The following is a 27,162-nucleotide window of genomic DNA, read 5'->3' as shown; positions in this document are numbered from 1 at the left end:
TAACCCCCTTTTATTTTACTTAGCATATTTCTCATTTATTTACATTTGTAAACATATTAGTCATAATTCATAATCATCCTTGGTTCTTTATACCATGTCGGTTTAATCCGAGTACGATGATTAACTTGACTAATTACAAAGAAATGAACTTAACATAATTAGTTCAAATCAAACATTTTACATTTTTATTTGTAAACTATGCTTTTCAAACTTACAAATCCGACAACGAATATTACTAACATAATAGTAATTATTCAGAGTCATGCAAATCATACTTGCAAATCATTAATCACAAAAAACGCTTTCAAACAACCTTTTTAACAATCAGGAGACGCCCCTTGGGTCGTTGTCTGACTCGCGCCCCAAGAGGCCATCTGTTTTCATATTTTAAAACATGGGCAGAGCCCCTTCCCTCACCAATAGGCTCGCGCCCCAATGGGGCTGCCTGACACTGTTCTGTCTTGTTTTGGTACTTGTCTAGGACGATCCCGATTACGGTTAATCCGAATACGTGACGGATCAAATTGACGAGTTTGCATTTTATACTTTATCTTTTAAACACACTTTTTCAAATAAATGGATCGCGTTAAGCATCATAACCCGAATTTGGTAAATGGATGTTGAATTTTCGTTTTCACATGCAAATCAATCTAAATCTAACTCGACATCAATTACTTGATATTTGGATTAACAAACCGACTTAGGAAATTCTCACATGTTAGGTTAAACTTTTGGATGCGCATTCATGCATTTAAACCGTTTTATGAACTCTTACACTTAAACAACCACGATCGATCAGTAGAGGCCGCTAACGCGGGCGGGATTGGGTGTCCAATTAAAGGGCTTCCCAATACGTACCCTCACCCCTTACTCAGAACCTTTGGATAGTGGATGGCCTTATCCAGGGCGCACGAGAGTCATTTTAGGCATAGAATGCTAAAAGGGGGACGAGTCCTTATCTTTAGTACCTATGTCAAACACCGCTTTTTGCCTTGATAGACCTAGGTATAAAGTGGATTCGAACGGGTTCCAAGCATCCCACAAATGCTTGGTGGCGACTCCGAACATCTCTGCATCGTTTCGAGACCTTTACCGAGACGCAACCGACCGATCTAAAGCGATCCGGTCGAAAGCATTTTTACGTCACCGAACGTGGCTTTCAAAAGACCGCTGCATGTCCACAGATTGGCTTGGCGTGCAGGTGGCCCGTGACTATGGACCGGTAGGCGGCTCTCGCCCGCAGACCGGCTTGTGGCCCTTGTCCACAGTATGCCACTATTTATATTATTATCATATTGGAATATAAAGAATAACCTTGGAAACTATGTTTATTAACAAATGCTTTTTTTCATATTTATTAATTGAATTTGAATTTAAATGATTCTAATAATACGACGTATAACTTATTAGTTACTATTTATTCAAATTTAACCAAAGTTGGTTGGTGTGTGGTATGTGATCTCATCTTTTAAACAAGTGATCAAAAAATCAAACTTGGGAAGGGTATTAAGTTGTCTTCAGTATTCCGAGGGAGATATTGCCTCACCTATCGATAGAGGATACTCCTAATCAATACTAAAAAAAAAATATATTCGAATTTAACTATACTCTCGTGGATAAGTATATACACTCTAAATTCTATTCCTCTTTCACATGTTTCTCAATATGTAAAACTTTAGTTCAATCGTTGACATGTCAATAAACATTAATTATGTCTGGAACAGTCATACGGGCCTAATTGTCAATCGTCTAGGATTTTCTAGGGTTGGTAAAAATTCCTCTTTGATTTTTTCAGTTTTCAAGGTTTCCTCCCACTTTTACGTTAGAAAGGCTCGGTTTGGTCCGCTTTTTTGCGGGTTGTTGTTTATACAAGGTCAGAAGTATGAATTCGTAGTTTAGGGTAGAGACGCAATGGGAAGGTGATTTTCCAGGCACGTGGAAGGTATACTGATGATGCGTTTGAATGGGATAAAAATGATGATGAATTTTCGGTGATAAGGAGAAGCAAAATTGATGTTAATTGTGAAGATTTGGGCAATTAGAGCAAAAAATGTCAAAGCGGTCATCCATACTAATAATGTGTTTGAATGGGATAAAGGCGATGGTGAAGGTGATAAAGAGAAGCAAAATGGATGTTAGTTGTGAATATTTAGGCAAGTAGAGCGATAAATGTCAAAGCGGTCATCAAAACTATGATCTGTCTACAGGAAAAAAAATCAATGGTAGACAATGTTAATTTGCTAAAAAAACTCTCATTTGTAACGCTCAATACTTTTTTCTTTTAAAATTAAAAATCACGTAAAGGCAATTAATTTAAAAAAAAGGTTGCAACTTTTGTTTGAACTAGTAGCCAAAAATTATAGAAATATCGATATATTTTCACAGAAAAAAAAGAGTACCTCTAAAAAAACGAAAAAATTGAGAAATACGGGTGAGATCTTGAAACAATAAAAATAAAAATTGGAAAATACTCGTATTAGTTAACGAAGGTGTAGTAGAGGGTGGAAATATGACGCGGACTTACACGTTACGCGAAGGTGGAGAGGCAATGGAGACATGATTATAACTTTGATAATGCCCATATATTCCGTTATCATTAAGCATCATTTTTCTTTATATAAAGCTACCATATTCCTACCCAAAGCCAACTATTGTGTACACTATTCTTTCTTCAAAATTTCAAATTTAAGATTTCCACACATCAAATTCTATAGCTATGTCTGAGGTACGTTCTAAATTTCACTACTTATTTTTGGTTACGATTATGTTTTACGTCTTAACTAAACTATATAATGCGTTTTGATATGATGATAAAGGCTTCGTTGTCTAATAACTAAAGCCATGATTTTTCTGTAACTTTTTTTTTGTTTTCGTCCTTTATAAAAACTTGTAGTTCTAACTTTATCGTGAGCGTGCATCGTGCATCACTGACTTTAATTTGCTGAAATTTGTTTTCCTTTTATGTCTGATTTATCGATCGCTTGTAGAATCTGTGGTGCTTATTTATTGATCTATTTTGAATAGTGGGCATACATTTGAATAGAATCTGGTTCCTTAGTACAGGATCCTCATCAAGCTTTAGTATAGGATCCTCATCATCATATTAATAAATATACATATTTCCTTCTACGTGCATAATGGATGAATGCTTCGTGTTCCAAAGAAGTAATTTTCATTAATTATTAACCATCAAACTAAAGTTATTAAAGTTGGTTGGTGTGAGTGGTAAGTGCTCTCATCTCTTAAACAAGTGTTAGGTTCAATTCCTAACTCTTGCTAATGAAAAAGTCAAATTTGAGAGGGTCAACCCATTAAATTACTTACCCAAAAACAATTACCCCAACTATCGATAAGATACTTCTGGTCAACCAAAAAAAAAAAACATCCAAACTAAAGCTTAGTTTCAAAAGGTGCTTTCACGCTTGAGCCTTAGGGTGAGATTATCAATAAGACTCTCTCAACTCTTAAGACTCTGCCACATAAGCTTTCCAATAACTTTTATTGTTTCTTTATTGTTCAGACACACCTCAGACTTTATACATTATTCGTCAGACTCATCTCAGACTCTACTTTTCCACTTTACTTCTTTTTTTCACAAAAAAAGAAATAACACATGAGGTTCACTCATTGGTTAATTTCCCTTTAAGGTGGGGTCAAGACTCACCCAAAGTCTTAAGTTGAGTCTTGTATTTCCAATACTCAACTTAAGACTTTGTCAAGACTAGTGTAGATTATTGGTAGTCTTAAGTGAGTCTTGTCCAAGACTTGCCAAAGTCTTGTCTGAAGACTACCAATAATCTTACCCTTAGATTAGCAAGATGCTAGCTGCCAAAATGTCTCGATATTTTGTAAGGGTATCTTGTCTATAAAGTGCAACTAACAAGAATCATTAGTAGGGGTGAGCAAAAATGTATAGTACAATATGGTTTTTAGATGTATTAGATATGGTATATAATTGTAGTTATATAAATTTATGGATATCCTGAAGTAAAACGATGACAGTCTCCATAGGTGGTCCGAAATCAGCCCTAAGCAGCCACAAAAATTCAACAAAAACAACAAAAATTGCAACATTAGTCGAGACCGTTACAAATGACACAAAAATAACATAAAAAGAAGCTTAAAACCGGGCTAAGGATAGGACGGTCCCAGAAATCGCATGGCTTTGCCTCACCCTCGCATTAGCGTAGACCTGGTAAATGTAACCCGACTCGATTGATCCAACCCGAAAAGACTGACCCGAGACCCGAAGTGACCCCAACTACATCACCCGAATGTGACCCGAAAACCCGAACATGACCCGACCCGGCCCGAACATGACCCGAGTTTTCTTTACCCTAACTGACCCGACCCGAAAATGACCCTATCCGAAACCACCAAATCCGAAAATGACCCGACAAAATATAACTTTAATTGAACTGAAAAGACTTGAAATGGATATTTTTCTATTATTCATTGACCCGAAAATGACCCGACCCCAAAACAACCCAACCTGTTTGACCCGAGACAAACCCGAAACTCGAAAAGACCCGTCCCGATCCGAATTCAATGAGAGATCCGAACTGACCCGACCCGAACCCGACCAGTTGACCCGTTTTGCCAGGTCTACATTAGCGTGAGCAAACGAGAAAGGGAGGCGGAGCCACAACCAACAACAAACCCAACAAACAAACGACATATTACAAGATCCAAATGACAAAAGAAACAGTCAAAAGAGGTGCATAAACAGTCAGGCGGACCGTTTAAACATGGCTGAAACATGCTGTTTTTTCGTATTTGAATTGCTCTCGGTTTGGACTGTTTTATTGAGGTTTGTTTTGTGTTTTATTGAATGCATGAAAGTGAAAGATAGTAGAAGGATATGACTTGAGCGAGATCACGAAGCAAGCTCAAGACTCGGAATTTCGTTCAAGATCACTAAGCATGAACTAATTCCTCCTCAAACACTAAGTAATGAGGGATTTTCCGCACTAAGCAAGAAGAAATGCCCAAACACTAAGCAAGAGACTTAGGGTTTTCAAAACCTCATATATTCATCTCCACAAATCTGAAAATTACATTAGGTTTGCTTGGTTTATATAGACCATGACAATACAATCTTAGCCATCCAAATTACATCCAAGGGCCACAAAAAGGGCTACAAAGTAAGGCTAAAAAGCGTCCAAAAGGGCCTTACAATCTGAAAATATAAAGCATAAAGTAAAAAGTAAAAAGTAGATGAGCTAATGAGGACAACCATCCTTATTTGCTTGCTCTTGTTTATTTATTATAAGGTGGACTTCTTGGGCTGCTCATGGACCATATGGAAGAGCAATTAGTCCCACATGACAGCAAAAAGGATTTCATAGAGCTTGGTTGATCAAAATAGGAAGGTTGAAAGCGACATTGTACTTGCTCTTTAAACCGCACCAATTGTGATAACTTGGAAGTGTCCTTAAGCTATCTTTTGATATAATCAGTTTTGGGACACAACTTCCTAGATAAAAATATTTAAGACTCTCCCAAGTTATCATATTGACCAGTGGTTGCATGACTTAGGCTGTTTTGGTTGCGTTGGACCTCACGTTTTGAGTTGGTCAAAAACCGGGTGGTGTTGTGCTCGTTGTTGTTACATTTTTTGTTCCAAAAATGGATAGCCATGGTCGGAGTTTGTCCAAACTCCCTTTGTTGAGAAAAGTTCGTCCTCAAACTTTAGCGGTTAAAAATGGGGTATAACAAAAAGATGATTTCAAAAAACAAAAACAATTTTAGAAAAATGTAGTGTAGATGTTAAAGTGGGAACAAAAAGAGCCCATTCTAAGCAAGCACACAACAAATACTTAGAACCCCCTTGCTAGCCAACTTGATTCGAGCATAACACAAGTGCGCAAACCAAAGCTAACACCCACAAACCAAGTCGCGCACAGGTTTGCGGTGTCACACCCTATAACACCAAGGGTCACCTTTTCCTAAGATCGTCTTGGTTTAAGAAAACGTAAGAGCCGAAACTCTGATACCACTTTGAAGTAAAACGGTGATGACCTCCATAGGTGGTCCGAAATCAGCCCTAAGCAGCCACAAAAACTCACAGCAGCAATTGCAACATTAGTCGAGATCGTTACAAATGACACAAAAATAACATAAAAAGAAGCCTAAAACCGAGCTAAGGATAGGACGGTCCTGGAAACTGCTTGGGTTTGCCTCACCCTCGCATTAGCGTGAGCAAATGACAAAGGGAGGAAGAGCCACGACCTAGAACAAACCCAACAAACAAACGACATTACAAGACCCAAATAACAACGAATATCAGACAAAAAATGTGCATAAACAGTTAGGCGGACGGTTTAAACTAGGCTAAAATAGGCTATTTTTTTAGCATTGTTATTTCAGTTTTTGAGTTGTTTTTGTGAGGTTTTATTGAACAATATAAAATGAAAAATAGATGGATATGATTTGAGCGAGATCACGAAGCAAACTCAAGACTCGGAATTTCGTTCAAGTTCACCAAGCATGAACTAATTCCTCCTCAAACACTAAGTAATGAGGGATTTTCCGTACTAAGCAAGAAGAAATGCCCAAACACTAAGAAAGGGACTTATGGTTTTCAAAACCTCATATATTCATCTCAACAAATCTGAAAATTACATTAGGCTTGCTAGGTATATATAGACCAAGGCAATATAATCTTAGCCATCCAAATTACATCCAAGGGCCACAAAAAAGGCTGCAAAGTAAGGCTAAAATACGTCCAAAAGGGCCTTACAATCTGAAAATATAAAGCATAAAGTAAAAAGTATAAAGTAGATGAGCTAATGAGGACAATCATCCTTGTTTGCTTGCTCTTGCTTATTTAATTATAGGGTGGACTTCTTGGGCTGCTCAGGGACCATATGGAAGAGTAACAAGTCCAACATGACGGCAAAAAGTAATCCATAGAGCTTGCTTGATCAAAATAGGAAGGTTGAAAGCGATATTGTACTTGCTCTTAAAACCGCACCAATTGTGATAGCTTGGATGTGTCCTTAAGCTATCTTTTGATATAATCGGTTTTGGGACACAAATTCCAGACAAAAATGTTCAAGACTCTCCCAATTTATCATATCTACCGGTGGTTGCATGACTTAGGCTGTTTTGGTTGCGTTGGACCTCATATTTTGAGCTGGTCCAAAACCGGGTGCTGTTGTGCTTGTTGTTGTTGTTGTTGTTGTTGTTGTTGTTGTTGTTGTTGTTGTTGTTGTTGTTGTTGTTGTTGCACTTTGTTCCAAAAACAGACAGCCATGGTCAGATTTTTTCATATCCGATACTATTTTCATATAAACCGTTCCAACTACATATCGACAAATTTAAAACCGGGTATACGATTTCCGATACAGTTTCTAATATTAGATAAACAAAAAAAATATATATCAGAACAATACTATTATTAACTCATAATGAACCACAAATACTACTATAACTCCAGTTGTATAATAAACATTGCACAACCACTATACATTTAACCGAGCATATGTGTAACTTTCCTGAGATTTTTTAAAGTTTAATTTTTATTTTATTTTATGTTTAAGTGTGTGAATTCAGAAACTTTATAGTATAGCTCAGATTCTTTAAAATAAAACCCGAAAACTTTAGTACAAAGCTCGACTTCTACACCATATAACTGGTGGTATAGTCTATTAATTGTGATGAACCACTTGACCACTTGTTCCTCATATCTACCTTTCCCACACTCTCTTCTGAACTCTAACCCCTCTTCTAATAAATAAGAGGCTTGCTATCTACATTTTCCCTCTCACCTTCTCTTACACCTTCTTCCTTTACCTTCTCATAATAGAAATAAAAGGCGAATAACAATTTTCAATAAATAAATACCCCTACCTTTAAATATTATAGATCGACACCGTCCTACACATGAATACCACTATCGCTCTACATCGTATGCCCGGAAGATAGTCCCCGCAATAGATAAGGAAACATCAAAATATAAAAGGGAACATGAAACAATTTCACCGGAAGGTAGAGGTATAGGAGTAGCTTCCCCATAAGAGGGATAAGACCAATCTTCGGGGCAATGGTCATAAATATAAAGGATTAAGATGCGCGCGTATTGAAAAGAATAAGATAAGAAATGTCACAAACGGAAAACATACCTGTCACAATGTTAGGATGAGCAACTGTTTCGACATGACTCGTCACATAGATCTTTCTCTCAGGCTTGGAAGTGGAAGTATGGGTGATAGTAAGAGGCTTCCTGATGCAATTACGGATGCAGAAGAATAGGAAACATAATCGAATTTGGGATTTCTTAGTACACAAGTAAATCAGGGAATATGAGTCCTAAGTCCTAACCATACAATCGTCAGATTGTTCAGCTTAGTTCGAGAAGGAATAATATTTGCTGATTCACAAATTCTTGTTTATAACCGTTCTAAACAAGAATTTTTTACAACGGAGATATAAATCCATCCAAAATAACACCTTTTTCGAGAGTGATTGTGTTTTTCACCCCTTCGTTATGACTTACAATGGTTATAAGCAATATTTATTGTTGCTAATTAGTTTAAATATTCCCTCCAATTTTTTAGGGTTATTTAATGAGAATACTCCAAACTATTGACGTGCTTTTCAAAATATTCTAAATTATAATTTAACTATCAATATATCAAACTATTAAACCCCTCTTCTTTTAACAGAATTGGTCCATTATTGACCTGTAACAGCAGATAAAATATAGTGCGTATCCCATTATTTTCCTTAATCTTATCTCTATCATCTTTGTTTGTGTTGAAATTGGCATCCTTTTTCAAATCCGGAAAAATTTTAAAAACCCGGATAATCAAAATTGTTATCCTTCTTCTTCATTAACTTTCTTGTACAAGCAATTAAACCCAAACAAACCCTCTTCAAATTACCAAAAATTTCAATCGAGAACACCCTTCTTGCCTAAGCCATCCTTCACTTTTAAGAATGCCAACCACAAATTAACACACTGCAATTCTTGTACCGGATAATTGATCGATCTGCTATTGCGGGGTCTTGCGACAATGACCTCACTCCCATCTTCTTTTTCTAATCAACCATTCACTACTAAAACACTACAATTCTCCTTCCGCTGATTAAGGTCTTAAAATTAAGTACCCATATTAAAACCTAGACCAAAATCTATTACCAGTTGCTCAATCCTCAACTTCATGGATCTTTGCTATCCAGATTCCTTAAAAAAAAAAAATTACTTTGGCATTCGTAGTTGCTTCAATCTCCTCCCTTGCTCACTGAAACTTTTGTGAAAAAGTATTGAGTTTGTTGGGTGATTAGAAGAAGGAGGATTGAATTTTGAAGTGGGTTTGGTGAAAATGGTAGTTTTAAGGATAATTACGGTGGAAATGAATGTGTGATTAAAAATCGACCATGAATTCAATGAAGTGTCTAGAATGAAGTGGGATCAACCATTTAGTGCCCTTATCCTATTTTTGTTGGTAGTTTGTTTAATTTATAGGAAGAATGAATGCTGATTTCCGAATTATGATATGCAATCATGACAAGTTTGAAAGTAAAAGTAATTTGATTGTTCTGTTTTTTTTTTTGTTTTTTTTGTTTGGTAGGTTTGAGAATATGATTAAAAGGAGAGGTAAAAGAGGGGTAAAAAGAAAGTTTACTTGCTTAGTAGGCAATCGGTCGACCTAATGTAATATAAGTGAAGGGGAGCGGAGCACTTGTTGGTTTTATTAGTAGTTAAAATAGAGTTCAGAGTATTTTGAGCAACACCCACATAAATCAGAGTATTAAATAACCCGATTTTTTATTAACTTCTCCTTTTTTTTGCCACAAAAAATAATAAAGGGAATAAAGAAAGGATAAAGTATTGTAACTGTAAAGTTTATAGAAAAGAGAAAATAAAAAAGAACGAATAATGAATAAAGAATAAATAAAGTAGTGGAAGTTATTGATTTTTTTAGGAGAGATAAATTAATAAAAAATGAATGAAACTTACCAAAAAATGGAAAGAGGAAGATAATCAAACTTGTTTGAAGAAGGAGAGAGGGATGATAATGAGAAATTGGAGGGAGTATAATTTAAGATGTATAATAATAAGGTAATTTAGAATGTCTAGCAATTAAAATGATTTCAATCGTCGGTAAAAGAATAAGGGATGTGTAACTTGGCACCAAATAGGAAAGAAAATTTATATGGTAAATAAGGTAACTCGGGTAAGGCCGGGCACCAATACTAATACAATATACATAAACCAGAAACTAAAGTATTTCAATGGAATGACATAAATATATAAAATTCATATGTTATATAGTTTAAATGTATAAATATGTTAATTGTACAACACGCATATAAATAATATAAGTAGTTTATGTTTTGGAAACTAGATTGAGGTAAATAAATCAAGAGTACCAAAGATATAGTATTCCATAATTCTTTAGCTTTGTATTTTAATTAGGGTATAATAATAAACGTTTTTCATTGACATTCTAATCTAATATTTAATATATATATAAAAATATAAGTTTAATACAATTAGATCTGATCAAACATAGAAATAATATAATGGTAAACATATTGTTGTAAATATTACAAGTATTGGCGTGATAAATCACTGCCCTAAAGTTGAATTTTTCCCGTTCGATACACACGGCCTCTTGGCAATCAACCCCCAGGAATATACAACTTTTGAGCCTAAAGTGTACGACAAAGACTCAGAATGAAAACTACTTGCAGAACGTTGCCCAGTATCAGCTTAAGATCATAAGAGAGAGAGAGAGAGAGAATAAGAGAGAGAGAGAGAGAGAGAGAGAGAGAGAGAGAGAGAGAATGATTTTTTTTTGTGTGTGTACAACACACATAAAGTAAGGGAGTATTTATAAGAGGGCTGAGGAAGAATCCAAAAACGAATTAATTGTTGTCTCGTAAATAGGATTTGGAAAACAACACTCTTAGTATGGAAAATGCTATAATCAACATAGAAGACTGAGCAATAAGTTTTAGGAAATTGTGCAAGAACAATGTGGAGAATAAGTGACTTCCCTTCTAAAAGAGGTAGAGTCCCTCCACTACTACTCATATTAGTAGTGTTATACAAATAGTCACTTATAAACCACAACTCCTTTTGTTTATTTTTATTACGTGGAATAATAAAAAGCTTCTTTTGAAGCAACACTTCCAACAATCCCCCACATGATTCAAAAGAAGAAAATAAAATAGCTGATATAAGGCAACTGAACACAAGTCTTAAGATGACATTGTCCCGAGGACTTGAATCGTCACAGCGTGAATACAATTACCTGCTATAGCCGTATCGAGTTGCTCTTGACATTGGACTCTCCATGGTGGTTTCTAACGGATATCTGCGCACAAACCTGCATTCGAATCTGCGTTCGTCCTCGCGAAATGTCATAATAAAGTGCCCCTCACGTGCCTGGGATCTCGTGAACACTCTAGAGGTCCTAAAGCCTAAGAACCTCATAGAGGGTAGTGCATTTCCCCTACATTCACATAGGTAAGTCCATCAGGTTTGACTGTCACAAACCACCCTTGAAAAAGGACTATGGACTTATTAAGAGCTTAGCTCAGCCTTCCTCACATGACACTTGTAACACAATTTATAAAAAGAATACTACATCACGTTTTATTATAAATAGGAATGGTAGTAGTATTACACCATGACATCCTCGTGACTTCGTTTGACCCATTTAACTTAGTTAACCCTAAGTTGGGGATCCCTGTCACGATTCACTCCTAACAGGCTTTAAACCCATTCCTTGTGGTGCCACCAACACCAACTTCTACCATGACCATTGGTAGGAGGATCTCAATATCCTCTTCACAATTTACGTACGTACTATTATGAAATCACATTGTGTAAGGGATCTCAATATCCACTAACAATTCAAAACCTTTGTGAATACATTATACAATCAGACTATCCATCATACTCTTGACAATTTTTTGTGAATCTATGATATTGATCATATTTTCCATCATCCTTTTGGTCAATAGTCACTTTATTGTAACTTCTCACCGGTGCATAACCATCAATAGAGCCCAAAACTGCCCACAGAAGAATCTATGCTGGTAGATCTCTAAACCATTTGACTTCTTGTCCTGCCAATTATAGCATAATAACTTCACACCTTATTGCATATTAACAACACGATTTGTATAGTTAACATGATATAGCATTATGAAAAATTGTATCTAAAAGTCAAATAAACTTCGTCATTATTTTACGTTCAATTAAATTGCAAACTCACTCCCAAAAATACAATTGTCATAGATTAGCTTACAAAAAACCATGGTGTCCATCACCTATAACAACGATATAAGTTATATCATATCTCTCATAACGCATACCAACATCATATATATGAATGTAACAACTCATTTTTATCATGTATAAACTCAAGAATACATCTTAAATAACTCATATTAGTGTTCCAATTATCACCAACTTCTGGTAAAGAAACATCGCAAAATCAAAATCAAATAGAAATATAGATTATGCGTCTTTTACCTTTTATTGGTTTACTATAAGCATTTAAAACAAATAAAAAGTAATTACTCGAACACATGTATTGCCAACCAACCATTCATAAATTTCATAATCGGAGAAACAAGTTTATACACTCACAATATCAGAGTATTCACAACTATCAATCAATCCCCTGTAATTGCCATCATCACCACTTCTAACGCTGAAACTCAATTATCTTATAACAAAGTTAAGGGTAGTAATACCTTCACTAGACGACCCCACAATCCGCAACTTACTCAAAGCCTTAATTAAACAAATACCTTTAAACAAATCAAGCTCATAGGGATTTACAATGAAATCTCAAATAAAGTTCGTAAAACTGCCAGTTCAACTACAAAACTTCAAGTAATGATAAAAATCATTATTTTTCACATGTCATCAATTTTCCAACATTGTCATATAATATCTATTGAAACCAAGATGCAATTTTATTCATTGTCGTAACCGACAAAACATACCAAAGTATTTTAGCCAATTTCCTATTATATGAAATCGTACAATATTTTCTTCTAACATGCTTCATATATTTCCATGTATGTCACATAAGGGTACAGTTTTCACAATTCGGAGACAATAAATAAAACTTTCACAAAGTATACTCAAATAATGCTACTTCCCCCACATGTTGTCACATTGTATATAGGTGACAACACAACAATAAAGTAATCAATCATGCCTAAGTAATCATACAAACAAAGAAATGTCTATCAACGTAAATCGTCAATTAAGCACATTAAACGGCAATCTTATATACACAAATCTTAATGTGACTAAAAACAAGATATACCTGAAAATAAGTAACCTCATCGATATTATAATGTAGCTAAAATGCAACGAGTGTACCATAAGTCCATAATAAATCACTGTATAAGTAAGAATGGGAATTCTCATTTCCACGTTCCCACATAAAAACTATATAACTTGATCAAATTTGTACGTAAATGCTAGTGGCGCATCATAAATATAAATAGTAATAGTCGTAAATTTTTCACACTTACTAGCATCAGAGAAAGTATATGGAATAATTATCATAAAATAAATTATAAAATGATACAATTATGATGTTATTGTATCTTAAGTTTATCCAACGCCTACATTTTCATTCAACAATTCGAAACACCCATACCAGCATACCATGGAATTAAAAGACGTCGGGCGAGCATTGATAAAGATTATTCAACACTTCCAAATTTTACGAGGGATAGTCGATTAAGCAATCACAACAATTAATGATTACTTCAAATCTCAAATTTTATATAGTACTCCGAATTTAGTAGTCGGAGAGTCTTGTAAAAGAAAGATTGAGAAAACAAAAAAAATTAACCGACCCAAGTTTCCGTACAACATAATTTCACAAGTAAATATCATTATTCAAAAGATATCCGTATCAAGAAAACAAATGTGGATATAGAAAAGGAGAATAACATCCATCAAAGTCTCGTTTTCTGCCATTAGCGGGCTACTGACTACTGTACACCCAAAATTTGCCTATAGTTCATTGTCAAATGTCATACATCCTTCCTTATTAATCAACTTCGTCATTATGGTCAAAGACTTAGGCTGGAGTGTCGTTAAACCCGATTCATTACCACTTTACTCATATTAATAAGCACATCTAACTTTCAAGCATCAATACCATGTTTACATCTATGCGTCAATTTAAAAGCCAATGGGATAAGAAAATTAGAGCTATACAATGATTCCATGAAGTCATGTTAAAAGTAAGACTAAGAAAGGCAGAATAATGTAATGGTACATGAAAATGAAGTTATTTGGTAGTCGCAAAATCCATGTTTGCATGTGAGTTTGTTATCAACTTGGATAAAGAGTTTAACATACGTAAGAAATTAATTTTACATCATGTATACCGACAGAAAAGGACACAAATACACAAATCACCATCGGTCTACACGGTATACAAAATTCAATTTTAGATTGTTAGAAGTGAGATATCGAGTATTAATTGAATAAGAATATATTTCACAAATGAACCGATCAAACATAGAAATAATATAATGGTAAACATATTGTTGTAAATATTACAAGTATATATATGAAAAAGGTTAGATCTTATCTAGATAAGAGATGGACATAAAAGAGAGTAGTCGTGGCGTGATAAATAACTGCCCTAAAGTTTAATTTGCCCCGCTCGATACACACGGTCTCTTGGCAACCAACCCCTAGGGATACACGACGTCCGAACCTAAGGTGTACGACAAAGACTCAGAAGAGAACTACTTGCACAATGTTGCCTAATATCAGCTTAAGAACATAAAAGATATATTAAGAGAGAGAGAGTTTTAAGAGAGAATGATTTTTTTTTGTGTGTATAAAAGTGGTGAAGTAAGGGAGTATTTATAAGTGGGCTGAGGAAGGATCCAAAAACGAAATAATTGTTGTCTCGTAATTAGGACTTGGAAAGAAACACCCTTAGTATGGAAAATGCTACAATCAACATAGAAGACTGAGCAATCAGTTTTAGGAAATTGTGCAAGGACAATGTGAAGAATAAGTGATTTCCCTTCTAAAAAGAGGTATACTCCCTCCACTACTACTCATATTAGTAGTTTTACACAAATAGTCACTTATAAACCACAACTCCGTTTGTTTATTTTTCTTACATGGAAAAATAAAAAGCTTCTTTTGAAGAACACTTCCAATATAAGTAAAGATAACTAACTAATATATTTTTTTTTTTGAAAAAAATGAAGTAAGGAAATAATGAAGTATTAAATATATATATTTATATAAATATATAAACATGTTAAAAAATTTAAAGTAGTAAAATTAACTTTTTTAGTAGAAGTGAAAATAACTCTTACAACATTGAATGTACTAAATGTGGTAGTAACATATTTGAGTAAAAAAAGTAACAATAATAGCAGCAGGAGTAATGAAAGTAATAGTAGCACTAATGCGAGAGTAGTGAAAGGTATAATAACGACAAAGAGTAGTGAAAGTACGGTAGTAACAACGAATGTAGTGAAAAAAACAGTAGTAACAATAGGAGAAAGTATGAAGAATTTGTTAACGAATCTATTGAAGAAAGATATTTAATTTATTTAAATGTATAAGTTTGATAAAATTAATCGGAATATAGGGAATTTAATTCTAAAAATAGCGGGAGTAGTCAAAGAAACAAAGTAACCACAAGAGTAGTGAATGAAATAGTATTAATAAGGCAACGGATGTCGTAAAAGTAGTATTATTAATTTAGGGAGTGCGTCTAAACATTTATTGATAAATTTACATTTCCTTCTAATTCAACATATGTCCTAGAAAAATATATTTTAAATGGTAAACATATGAGTTAGGCAAGTTTAAATGTAGTTTTACTTCATACAGTATAAAATAAAATTTAGATGGTAAAGAAAGATAGCCTTAGCAGAATCGGGCACCAAAACTAATTAACAATCCTCATCTTTTACCTTAAATTTTAACTACATAGGTTAAGTAAATAGAGTTAAGTCAGTCTATATGCTCCTTGATAGACGTACTTCTTGCTTACGAAGACAAAAAAGCTGCTTAAGAAGTAACTTGTTGGTTAAACTCTTTGTTATATACAAAGATTTCCGCTTCATCACAAATCTACAGTAGTTTCCTCATCGCCAGTTTCCTCATCGGCAACCTCCACCATTACTTATCAACATTCAAAACCTTTGTTCTCGACATCTTCTCACCCGAAAATCAAGATACCCAAATTAAGCCTAAAACACAACTAACATGGAAGCAATCCCACATCAAAATATTAGTTGTGGTGCCAATTTTTTTAACGGAGGCGTCCCCTTAGCAATAGCTGATTAAGGTTATAAGACCAATAAATTATTAAGGTTATTTTGACACAAATATTTGCGTGGTTTACCAATAGAATCATTGTCTACGTCCACCATACAAGAGGATTAAATTTCATTATTGTGGATAAAATAGTACAATAATGGACTAATATAAAGCATTCTGTATAAGCTAAAAATATACCCAAATTTACCAACAATATAAGAATCTCAAATTGGGAAAAGAGAATACCCAAATTGAGTTAAACCTACAAAGAACTCAACAATAAGATGGAGGACAAACAATCGTGAGGCTAACCAATATTTGAACAAACTCCCCTGATCTTCAAAAAGAACACAAATAATAAGAGCTCGGGACAAAATGAGTTTTATTTTTCATAGAAACCTCACAAATCATCCGTCTTTATTCTGCCCTTAAATTCTCTCTCATAATTACCCAGAATAAAACTTGGGTTTGTTATAATTTATTCGACCCAAGATAAAATATCTATATCAATTAAAGAGATAAGACTGATAGAAACTTCTATAATAATTTAGAAAAACTAAAAAAACACTAAAAGACAAAGCCGAAGAATCAAATTCATTGTGAAAGTCAGAGAAAAAATTCACGTGAACATCAAACTCTTTGTACATTGGTACAACACCATTCACGAGTTATGGGATAGTACACGCGACTCACACGGAATCCTGCAAGCATGCGACTCGCTGAAAGCCAAGGGCACCTCGTATCATGCAATCAACACTTGTTTACTTTCTACGTCTTTGCTTCCCCTTCGTTCTTTGCTTCCCTTCACTTAGTTCATCAACACAACTCGATTTCCGACGGAGGACAATTTTTAATCGCTTATTCTAACAGTTGTGTTGTGTATGTACTTACTGTTAAATATTTAAGTCATAAAATGAACCCTAAGATCTTGAATTACATGATTATCATAAATGTAATTCTATTGTTAATCATATTAGAACAAACCTCCGGACAACATGATGATGATAAAATTTGTTGGTTAATAAACCCTTAATAGAGAAATGAGGTTTCTCTCCCTTTGCCTGTAAACCCTTAATCTATGTGTGTGTAATATTTTGTGGATGATCTTTGTGATGGGCAAAGGTCACTATTTATAGGTAGGGAGATGACCAAATTTCATAGGATAAAATATAATACTAACCTTCTTTCAAGGTTAATTAAGAGTGAAACTTACTCTTTGATGTATGTGTAACCCTTTATGTTTATAAGCATATTAATATGAAACATATGTTTGAATTTTAACATGTTCATTATTTACAAACGAAACATCTCTTACTAATGGCGATAAAATGAGTAAGACTAATAACATCTTATGCCATGAATTACGTAGATGTTTTCTTACTGTCTCCCACTTGGTCATTAGGAAGATACTTTAGTATTTTCATATTAAAATCATAAAGCGCGCATGTTATGCTAAATTTCTTGATTGGTTATCATAAGTGTCTTGGATAATATAGCGATCAATGGGAGTCATGGTGTGTACATGTTATTTTGCAACATGCTTACTTCCATGTACTACTACATTAATAACCTTCATATCTAGACCATAAGTAAGAGTATCATAATGGTCATATAATGTCTTGTATAAAAGACTTATTCTGTTTTTTTCATCTAATACTTGAGGTGTAAACATTAGAAAACAGAAAAGACAGATGTAAATGTTATATATAGAGCTCAATAATTGTCGTGCATAAATAAAAATCAAATGGCAGAGTATGAAAAATTAGGAACTATCTGTAAGACTCATTCTTTCAGTGTGTTTCTGAAAAGTTGATGCAGGTAGTCCTTTCGTAAATATGTTTGCCACTTGTAAATCTGTACTTATTAATTCGACGATAATTTTCTTTAGTTTAACATCTTGCTTAAGTAATAGTAATTTGAGGTCCATGTGTTTTGAACATTTGGTTATACTATCATTCTTTGAGAAAAATGTTACAGCTTCATTGTCACAGTAAATAAGTAGTGGTTTAGAGATAAAATTTAAAGCGCCAAACTGTGAGACAAAATTACGCAACCATGTTCCTTGAATTGAAGCCTCATAACATGCCACATATTCAGCTATCATGATGGATCCGAAAAGTAGCTCGAATTTTTGACTTATCCATGATATTGTACCTCCACATAAGAGATACATATAGCCAAGATTGCAAATCCTAATATCAGGACATCCAGCAAGACCTGAATCAGAATAACCAGTCACTTGTGGATGACTTGATTTTCTATATGTGAGCATGTAGTTTCTTGTTCCCTTTAAATATCACAGTACTTTCTTTGCAGCTTTCCAATGTGCAATTCCTGTGTTACTTTGAAATCTACCCAACATGCCAACAACATGGCTGATATCAGGTCTAGTAGAGACATGTGCTTACATCAAACTCCCCACAAAAGATGCATAAGGATACTTTGCCATTTCTTCTCGTTGCATAGGAGTCTTTGGGCATTGCTCAAGAACAAGTTTGTCTCCTTTATGCAGTAGCACAGGACTAGAGAAATAAGTCGGCATTCCAAATATCTCAAGTACTTTGTCAATATATGATTTCTAAGACAATCCTAAAATTCCTTGTGATCTATCACGAAATATTTCTATTCCAATCACATAAAAAGCCTCGCCATACCTTTCATTTCAAAGTTTTTAGAGAGAGAATCCGTAGTTTGACGCAATAAACCAAGGTCGCTACTTGCTAATAAAATGTCATCAACATATAAAACCAAAAATATAAACTTACTCCCACTAAACTTGAGATAAATGCAAGTGTCAAAAACATTTTCAGTGAAATCGAAAGTAGTAATTATTTCATGAAATTTTAGATACCATTGCCTTGAAGCTTGTTTCAATCTATATATTGATTTCTTAAGTTTGCAGACCTTGTTTTCCCGACCTTCAATTATGAAGCCTTCAGGTTGACGCATGTAGACTTCTTCTTCTAAATCTACATTTAGAAAGGCCATTTATACATCCATTTGTTGTAATTCTAAATCATAATGAGCTACTAATGCCATGATAATTCTTAGAAAATATTTTCTTGAAACAGGAGCAAAAGTCTCATTATTTCTTTCTGATTAAAACCTTTGAAACAAGTCTAACTTTCTATCGTTCAATTTTTCCGTTGGAGTCACGTTTGGTCTTAAAGACCCATTTACATCCGACGACTTTATGGCCCGAAGGCAATTAAACGATTTCCTATACTTGATAACTTTCCATGGATTTTAATTCATCTTTCATGGCATCAATCCATTTAAAAGAATTAACATCCTTAATGGCTTGTGAATAAGAAATCAGTCCTGAGTCCCTTGAGATTCTATTAGATAAAGCTCGTAGTCATCAGAAATAGCCGATCTCCGTTGTCGTTGAGATCTTCTTAAGGGCGGTTCTTGTGGTGCTTCATCATCATTATTATTGGTGAGAATCTCATTATGAAGTTGATGATCATTTACTTGGTTTTCCTCATTATTGTAAATGGGTTCAACAATACGAGGATTCCCAACATCATTCGAAATTAAGGGTAAAAGAATGGTTTCCCCGATTTCTTGAATGGTCATGTCTTATTGTTTAGTACTCCCACTGATTTCACCATTCTCATAGAATCCAGCGTTACCGGTTTCAAAAATTCTCGTACTATGATTCGGACAGTAAAACCTATATCCTTTGGATTTTTCAGGGTAACCAATAAAGTAACCACTGGTTGTCTTTAAATACAATCTTTTCATGTGGATTGTATATTCTAGCTTCAACTAGGTATCCCCATATTTGGAGATGTCTTAAACTAGGTTTCCACCTTTTCCAAAGTTCAAATGGCCTATTTGGAACGGACTTACTTGGAACTCTATTTAAGATATAAACAGCTGTTCGTAATCCATCCATCCATAACGATAAAGGCAAGTTCGCATGACTCCTCATGGATCTAACCATTTCCATATATGTACGATTTCGCCTTCCAGCTACACTGGCGTACCATGGTGAACCAGGCTTTGTGTATTGAGCAATAATTCCAAGTTTTTGGAGAAGTTTAGTAAAAGGTTCATGATGATGTCCTATTTCGTCACACCTTCCGTAAAATTCACCACCTCTATCAGATCTTATGATTTTCACTTTCCTTTCTGATTGTCTTTCGACCTCGGTAATGTATGCTTGGACAACATCCACAGATTGAGATTTTTCATGCAATAGATAAAAATAAAAATAACGTGAATAATCATCGATAAAGTAATAAAATGATTTTGTCCTCCAAAAGTTGGAACATCAAAAGGTCCACAAATATATGTATGTATAATTTCAAGAAGTTGAGTACTTCTTGTTGGCTCCTTTCTTTGTATTTTTCGTTGTTTTTCCTTTAATACAATAAACACAAGTTATAATTAGTAAAATCAATGTCCGGTAGAACACCATCTTTTACTAAACGTTTTATTCTTTCGCTAGATATATGACTGTCTTTTTTTGCCACACGAAGTAAGAGTCATTTTTGGATGACTTACATTTTGTTCTTTGTTATGCAAGGTGAGACAAATTTCAGCATCATTATGTTTAAGACGAAGTTTATAAAATCCATCTATTAATATTCCACAACCAATATGGTTAGAATTTTCAAACAAATTGAATTTTTTTATTGCTTATTTCAAATGAATATCCAAACTTATCAAGTCCGCTTACAAAAATTAAATTACGAGAAATAGACGGAACATTAAAAGTTTGACATAAGTCTAACTGGTAACTGCTATCTAAAATTATACGAAAATTTACAACAACTTTAACTGGAGCTTTGTCTTTATTTCCCATAAAAAAAATTCTCACTTGGATTTGTGGTTTGGATCGTAATGAATCCCTGCATAGAATTTGAAATATGAACATTAGCTCCGGTGTCTATCCACCAAGTAGAATATTGAACGATATTCCCATAACTAATTGATATAGTGTATCATGTCAAATATTAGCATGTATCATATCTACACTAATTTAGGAGTTTGTACGCTATTTTTGCCTTTTTTGTAGGATTTAGTTAGGGTAACCTTTCCTAACTTTATGTATTTAATCTTGTAATTGCTTCTGCTTGACAATCAATAATATTCAATACAATTCTTCCCTTACTTCTTGCGTCGTTTGTTTTACATGGCATCAGAGTTCTGGAATTTTTAATCCTGGCTCTTCTTTTCGACATCAAAATAAATTCATCATTCCAAAAATTATCAAATTTTTATAATTACAACAATGACGCAAGGGAGTGGAATACCAATTAAATCAGACCAGAAAACCGAGTTCATACCACCTTCTTCACCTTTGTATCTACATCCAAGTGAAAGCCCTAATTTATCTTTGTCTCAAATCATCTTTGACGGAGATAATTATCAATTATGGCCGGATGCAGTGCGAAACGGTCTCGATGCGAAAAACAAACTAAGTTTCATCGAGGGTACCGTAAAGAAGCCGGTGATTCAAGAAGGAGAGGCAGAAACTCTAGAGGTCGTTGCTTGGCGCCAATGCAACGCCATGGTTAAGGCATGGTTGCGAAATGCAATTCATCCGAAACTGCATCCCAGTATAGCTTTCTCCGAGTCTGTCGTGGAGATTTGGAAGGAATTGCGCGATCGGTACTCGAGTGGTAATGCACCACGAGTACATCAACTCAAAAGCGCTCTTAATGAATGCAAACAAAAGAAAAATCAGTCCGTAGTTGAGTATTATACTCAATTGAAAGCACTGTGGGATGAATTATCAACTTATAGCAAAGTCCCACAATGCACTTGCGGAGCGGCAAATGCTATGCTTAAAGAACGAGAGGAGGAGAAGGTCCATCAATTTTTGATGGGACTTGATGGTGTGCTTTATGGCCATATACGCTCGAATTTGTTGATGGAGGACGAAGTTCCTGCTTTAACAAGAGCATACGCCTTAGTTCTTCGTGAAGAAAGGCATCGTGCAGTCACGAAAATCAAAGAAGAGATCGACGAAGCGTGAAATGGCTGCAGCAAAATCCAGTCTTGATTCGACAAAGGAGGGTGAAAACTCAGGAATAATTCGATGCACACACTGCAATAAACTGTGGCATACGGAAGATAAATGCTGGGATAAGTTGAGAATCCAAGGAAGAGGTCCTGGCCATGGGAGGAACAATGCGAGAGGAGGAAGAGGCCGAGGCCGTGGAGGCTCGACGCAGCAAGCAAATGCAGCAGCAGCAGTGACTAATGATGAAACCCAAGCCAAATTCGAATCACCGGTTTTTACTCCAGATGAAGTGATTCAATTAAGAAATCTTTTGTCAAATAAAAATGATGGTGGACACAAACACGCAGGTATAAAAAATATTCATTGGTTACTCGATAGTGGTTGTTCTCATCATATGACAGGAAAACATGATTTGCTTGTTGATGTATGGCGCGGGGAAGCTTCTACCGTTAGTTTACCGGATGGTTCACGAATAGTGGCGCAAGAACATGGAAAAATAGTGTTGAATGATAATTTTACACTAAAAGACGTTCTTTATGTCCCCTCTCTAACTTGTGATTTAATCTCAATTCAACAACTTATTGCGGAAAATAATTGTGTTGTGACCTTTTATAATGATCATTGTGTTATACAGGACCAATCTACGAGGATGAAGATTGGACGGGGTGAACACGTTGATGGGGTCTATTATTTTAAAGATGACCGAGCACAAATGGTGGCGCAAGCAAAAACAAGCATCGATTCAAGGTTGTGGCACATGAGACTCGGGCATCCGTCTAGAAGTATTTTACCTCTTTTCTCAAATTTAATTGGTTTTGATTTATCCTGGAATAATGATAATATTTGTGACCCTTGTTGTCCGGCCAAACAGACACGTTCGGTTTTTTAGCGAAATAATAAGAGAAGTGCAGAAGTATTTGCTTTGATACATTGTGATATATGGGGACCTTACCACACGAAAAGTTTGTCAGGAGCTCATTATTTTCTCACAATTGTAGATGACCGAAGCAGACATGTTTGGGTTAGATTAATGAGAGATAAGGGAGAAGCGAGCCAACTTTTAATTAATTTTTGTCAAATGACCAAAACCCAATTCGGAAAAGAGGTGAAAGTAGTGCAAAGTGATAATGGGACGGAATTTTTGAGTCATGTTATGAAAGATTATTATAGTGAACATGGGATGATTTTTCAAACTAGTCAAATAGATACCCCACAACAAAATGGTAGGGTAGAACGGAAACATCGACATATTTTAGAAAAAGCAAGAGCCCTTCGTTTCCAAGCAAACTTACCTATTGAATTTTTGGGGAGAATGTATTTTGACCGCAGCGTACCTGATAAATAGAACACCCACTCGTTTACTTCATGGCTTGACTCCTTTTGAAGTCTTATATGGGCAAAAACCGAGTTATGACAATATTAAAGTTTTTGGTAGTATTTTTTATGCTCATAATAAAGACAAGCCAAAAGATAAGTTCAATGAACGTGGGAAGCGATGTATTTTTGTTGGTTATCCGGCTAGCAAAAAGGGTTGGAAAGTCTACGACCTAAAGAAGAAAGCCGTTTTTGAGTCGAGGGATGTCGTATTTTATGAAAATGTTTTTAATTTTATGCATGATGAGGCCACGAAGTCAACCACTGACAAACCAACTAATACTTTTGACAACAACCTCTTCTTGGATACCGATTACGATGATTTTGATTTTGTTTCCCAAAATTTGGACACTGTTGATGACACACCCCAAAGCTTTAACCAAAAAGCCACACAAAATACAAACACAATTCCAAATGTCGAAGACAGTGAAAAAGAGTTTCAAAATGGCGACAACAGTGAAAGGGAAAATGAATCAATTGTCATAAATGAACCGGATAGACATGGTGAAGAAGAAAGGTGTAGTGAGCAAGAAGGATGTGGTGCTCGGCAGAAATTCGTGCCATATTGGCGCAAAGAATACATATGCAAATCGACTCGAATTATAGACCCCAAAGACACCATTCACTCAGTCCAACCAACATCCGAAAAGAGAGGTACTCGTTATCCTTCGATTAATTATATCGCAACCAATTGTTTTTCTGCTAATCACAGAAACTTCTTGGCAAAGTTGAATGAAATTCGTGAAACACGCAATTATCATGAAGCTTCGAAAGTGAAATAATGGCAAGAGGCAATGGCAAAGGAGTTTGATGGGTTGGAAGCTAATGGCACATGGGCAATAGTCGATCTTCCTAAAGGAAAGAAACCCATTGGATGTCGATGGGTTTACAAAGTAAAGTATAATGCAGACGGAACCCTTGAGCGCTACAAAGCGCGACTTGTTGCTCAAGGTTACACACAAATTGAAGAGGTTGACTATCATGAAACCTTTGCTCCGGTGGCCAAAATTGTAACACCCCCATACTCCAAGTGCCTTACCAGGACCACTCAGGTATGAAGACATTACCATCTCGGTTACCCGAGGCAATGATAATCAAACAACAATGAAGAAACAACGTTTATTATAAATAATTTAGCGAATAGTTACAATCCTCAAAACCAAACCAAAAGTACGATACATGATTTCAAACTGACTGTTCTAACTTGAAATGTAAATAAACTAAAGGCTACAGCGGAAGACTCCTATCATCATGTCGTGGCATCCCAGCTATCCCAGTACTCATCTCAATACCTGCTCAATATCTGCTCACCATCCCCGAATGGATCACCGCAGGTTTACAAAACAACACCGGGGTCAGTACTAATCACACAATCAATATAAACAACAATGATAAGATAAACAGACAGCTTAACTGTCACACACACACACAACCAACCAATTCCCATCATCTCAATACTGACTGTCCACTGGACCAGCCCTGCCAGTGGGGGACCGCAGCCGTACCCACCAAATCCCCGCTCCACATAGTGAGCGATAACCCTGTCCATTAATGTGCACATCCCTTCTGTGGCGGGTTCCACAGAAGGCGAAACTAGGGCGTGAAGTCACTCCCGCAAGTGACCCCACTCAGCCGAGGCCACGCCTCGCGAACCATCAACAACGATCACAACCACAATTACAGTACAATTATTATATCAAACAACCAAATACAATACATCAACCAATATCCCATTATGGGACTAATACTGAGTAGGAAATCCTACCTGGTATGCACACAATCAGACGGTCTCTCTCTTTGAGTCAAAAGCCTCTTCTATGAACCCTCCTCCTATCATACAACACATAGAGACTACCACATCACATACTACACATAAAACCCCCAATCTCTAAATTAGGGTTTAACCAAATCGAAGGAAAAACAATAAAAAGGGTACATAGATCTTACCCTCGACGCAAGGAACTCAACGGTACGAACAACGACAAGAACTGACCGTCTGAACTCCGGGAATTGCTAAGAATGCGATTAAGAAGATGAACTTGTTTGCTTTCTCTCTTAAACAGGAATTTAGGTTTTGTAAAAGTGATTTAGAATAATGACGATGAAGCTTAAATACCTTAATCGCATAATTAACAAAACCCGAGAAAACTCCCCGTAAAACCGGACACTCGATCGAGTACCCAAGGTACTCGATCGAGTACCCCTTACTCGATCGAGTGCCCCACTACTCGATCGAGTACCCAACAGTCGAAACTATTTTATTTCGCAACATACCCTTACTCGACAGAGTAAGGCCTACTCGATAGAGTACCCCAAGACTTATAAATACGGAGTATTACAGTCTTCCCTCCTTAAAAGGAACTTCGTCCCCGAAGTTCAAACCACTACTAAACAAAGGTACTCCCACAACACTCCCGACTCAAAAGCCAAACAAAATTCAACATAAAACATGATACTAACCCAACTCATCCCGACCAACATACCGACACAACATATAAAAGGGGTATAAAACTCTTAAAAACTGCTCGCGATCATCTCCTAACCCCTAAAAGAAACAAGGTTACGTCCCCGTAACCATACATACCTTATCAAAAAGGAAAGGGTAACGCTCTTTCATAGCTTCCTCTGGCTCCCATGTAGCTTCCTCGGTCTCGTGGTTAGACCAAATGATCTTAAGCAAAACTGTCTCACCACTCCTAGTCTTTCTCACCTTTCGGTCTAGAATCTGCTTAGGCACCTCAAGATATGATAAGGACTCATCTAGCTCTAAGCTCTCTGCCTCTAACACATGTGACGGGTCACTCACATACTTCCGCAGCTACGATACATGAAACACATTATGCACTCTCTCTAACGCAGCTGGTAAAGCCAGACGATAAGCAACTTCCCCAACTCGCTCTAATATCTCATAAGGCCCTATAAACTTCTGACTTAGCTTGCCTTTCTTCCCAAATCTCATAACCCCGCGCATAGGAGACACTTTCAAAAGAACCTTGTCCCCAACTTGAAACTCTATGTCCCGACGATGTAGATCTGCATAACTCTTTTGTCGATCCTGAGCTGCTCTCATCCGTTCCCTGATCATCTTAATCTGTTCCACCATCTCATGCACCATTTCCGGTCCTAAAACCACTGCCTCAGCACTATCGTCCCAACAGATTGGACTCCTACATCTCCTCCCATACAAAGCCTCAAACGGTGCCATACCTATCTTTGGTGTGATAACTGTTATTGTAAGAAAATTCTATCAAGTCCAACCTCTGCTCCCGGCTACCACCAAAATCCATCACACAAGCTCGCAACATATCCTCAAGAGTCTTGATTGTTCTCTCGATCTGCCCGTCATCGCGGGGATGAAATCTGTACTCATCTTCAAAGTTGTTCCCAACGATTCCTGCAACTCCTTCCAAAACCTCGATATAAACCTCGCATCTCTGTCGGACACTATGTCCTTAGGGACTCCATGTAACTTCAGCACGTTCTTTCGATAGGCCATAGCCCATTGTGCCTTAGTCCA

At 35.8% G+C, this 27,162-nt stretch overlaps 1 protein-coding gene across 1 annotated transcript in view; it reads left to right on the top strand.

Annotated features, from left to right (window-relative positions):
• Nucleotides 1–2,511: 2,511 nt before the first annotated feature.
• LOC141640627 (copper transport protein ATX1-like) overlaps nucleotides 2,512–27,162 on the top strand; it is a 51,019-nt gene continuing 26,368 nt past the window's right edge. The window contains exon 1 of the mRNA XM_074449353.1: nucleotides 2,512–2,725. Within this exon, the coding sequence (XP_074305454.1) occupies nucleotides 2,717–2,725 (9 nt within the window). The 5' untranslated portion in view covers nucleotides 2,512–2,716. The remainder of the gene's footprint in view (nucleotides 2,726–27,162) is intronic.

This window comes from Silene latifolia, unplaced genomic scaffold (assembly GCF_048544455.1).
Source record: "Silene latifolia isolate original U9 population unplaced genomic scaffold, ASM4854445v1 scaffold_95, whole genome shotgun sequence".
In the NCBI taxonomy this organism is placed as follows: domain Eukaryota; kingdom Viridiplantae; phylum Streptophyta; class Magnoliopsida; order Caryophyllales; family Caryophyllaceae; genus Silene; species Silene latifolia.
This window is presented reverse-complemented; position numbering and strand designations above follow the sequence as displayed.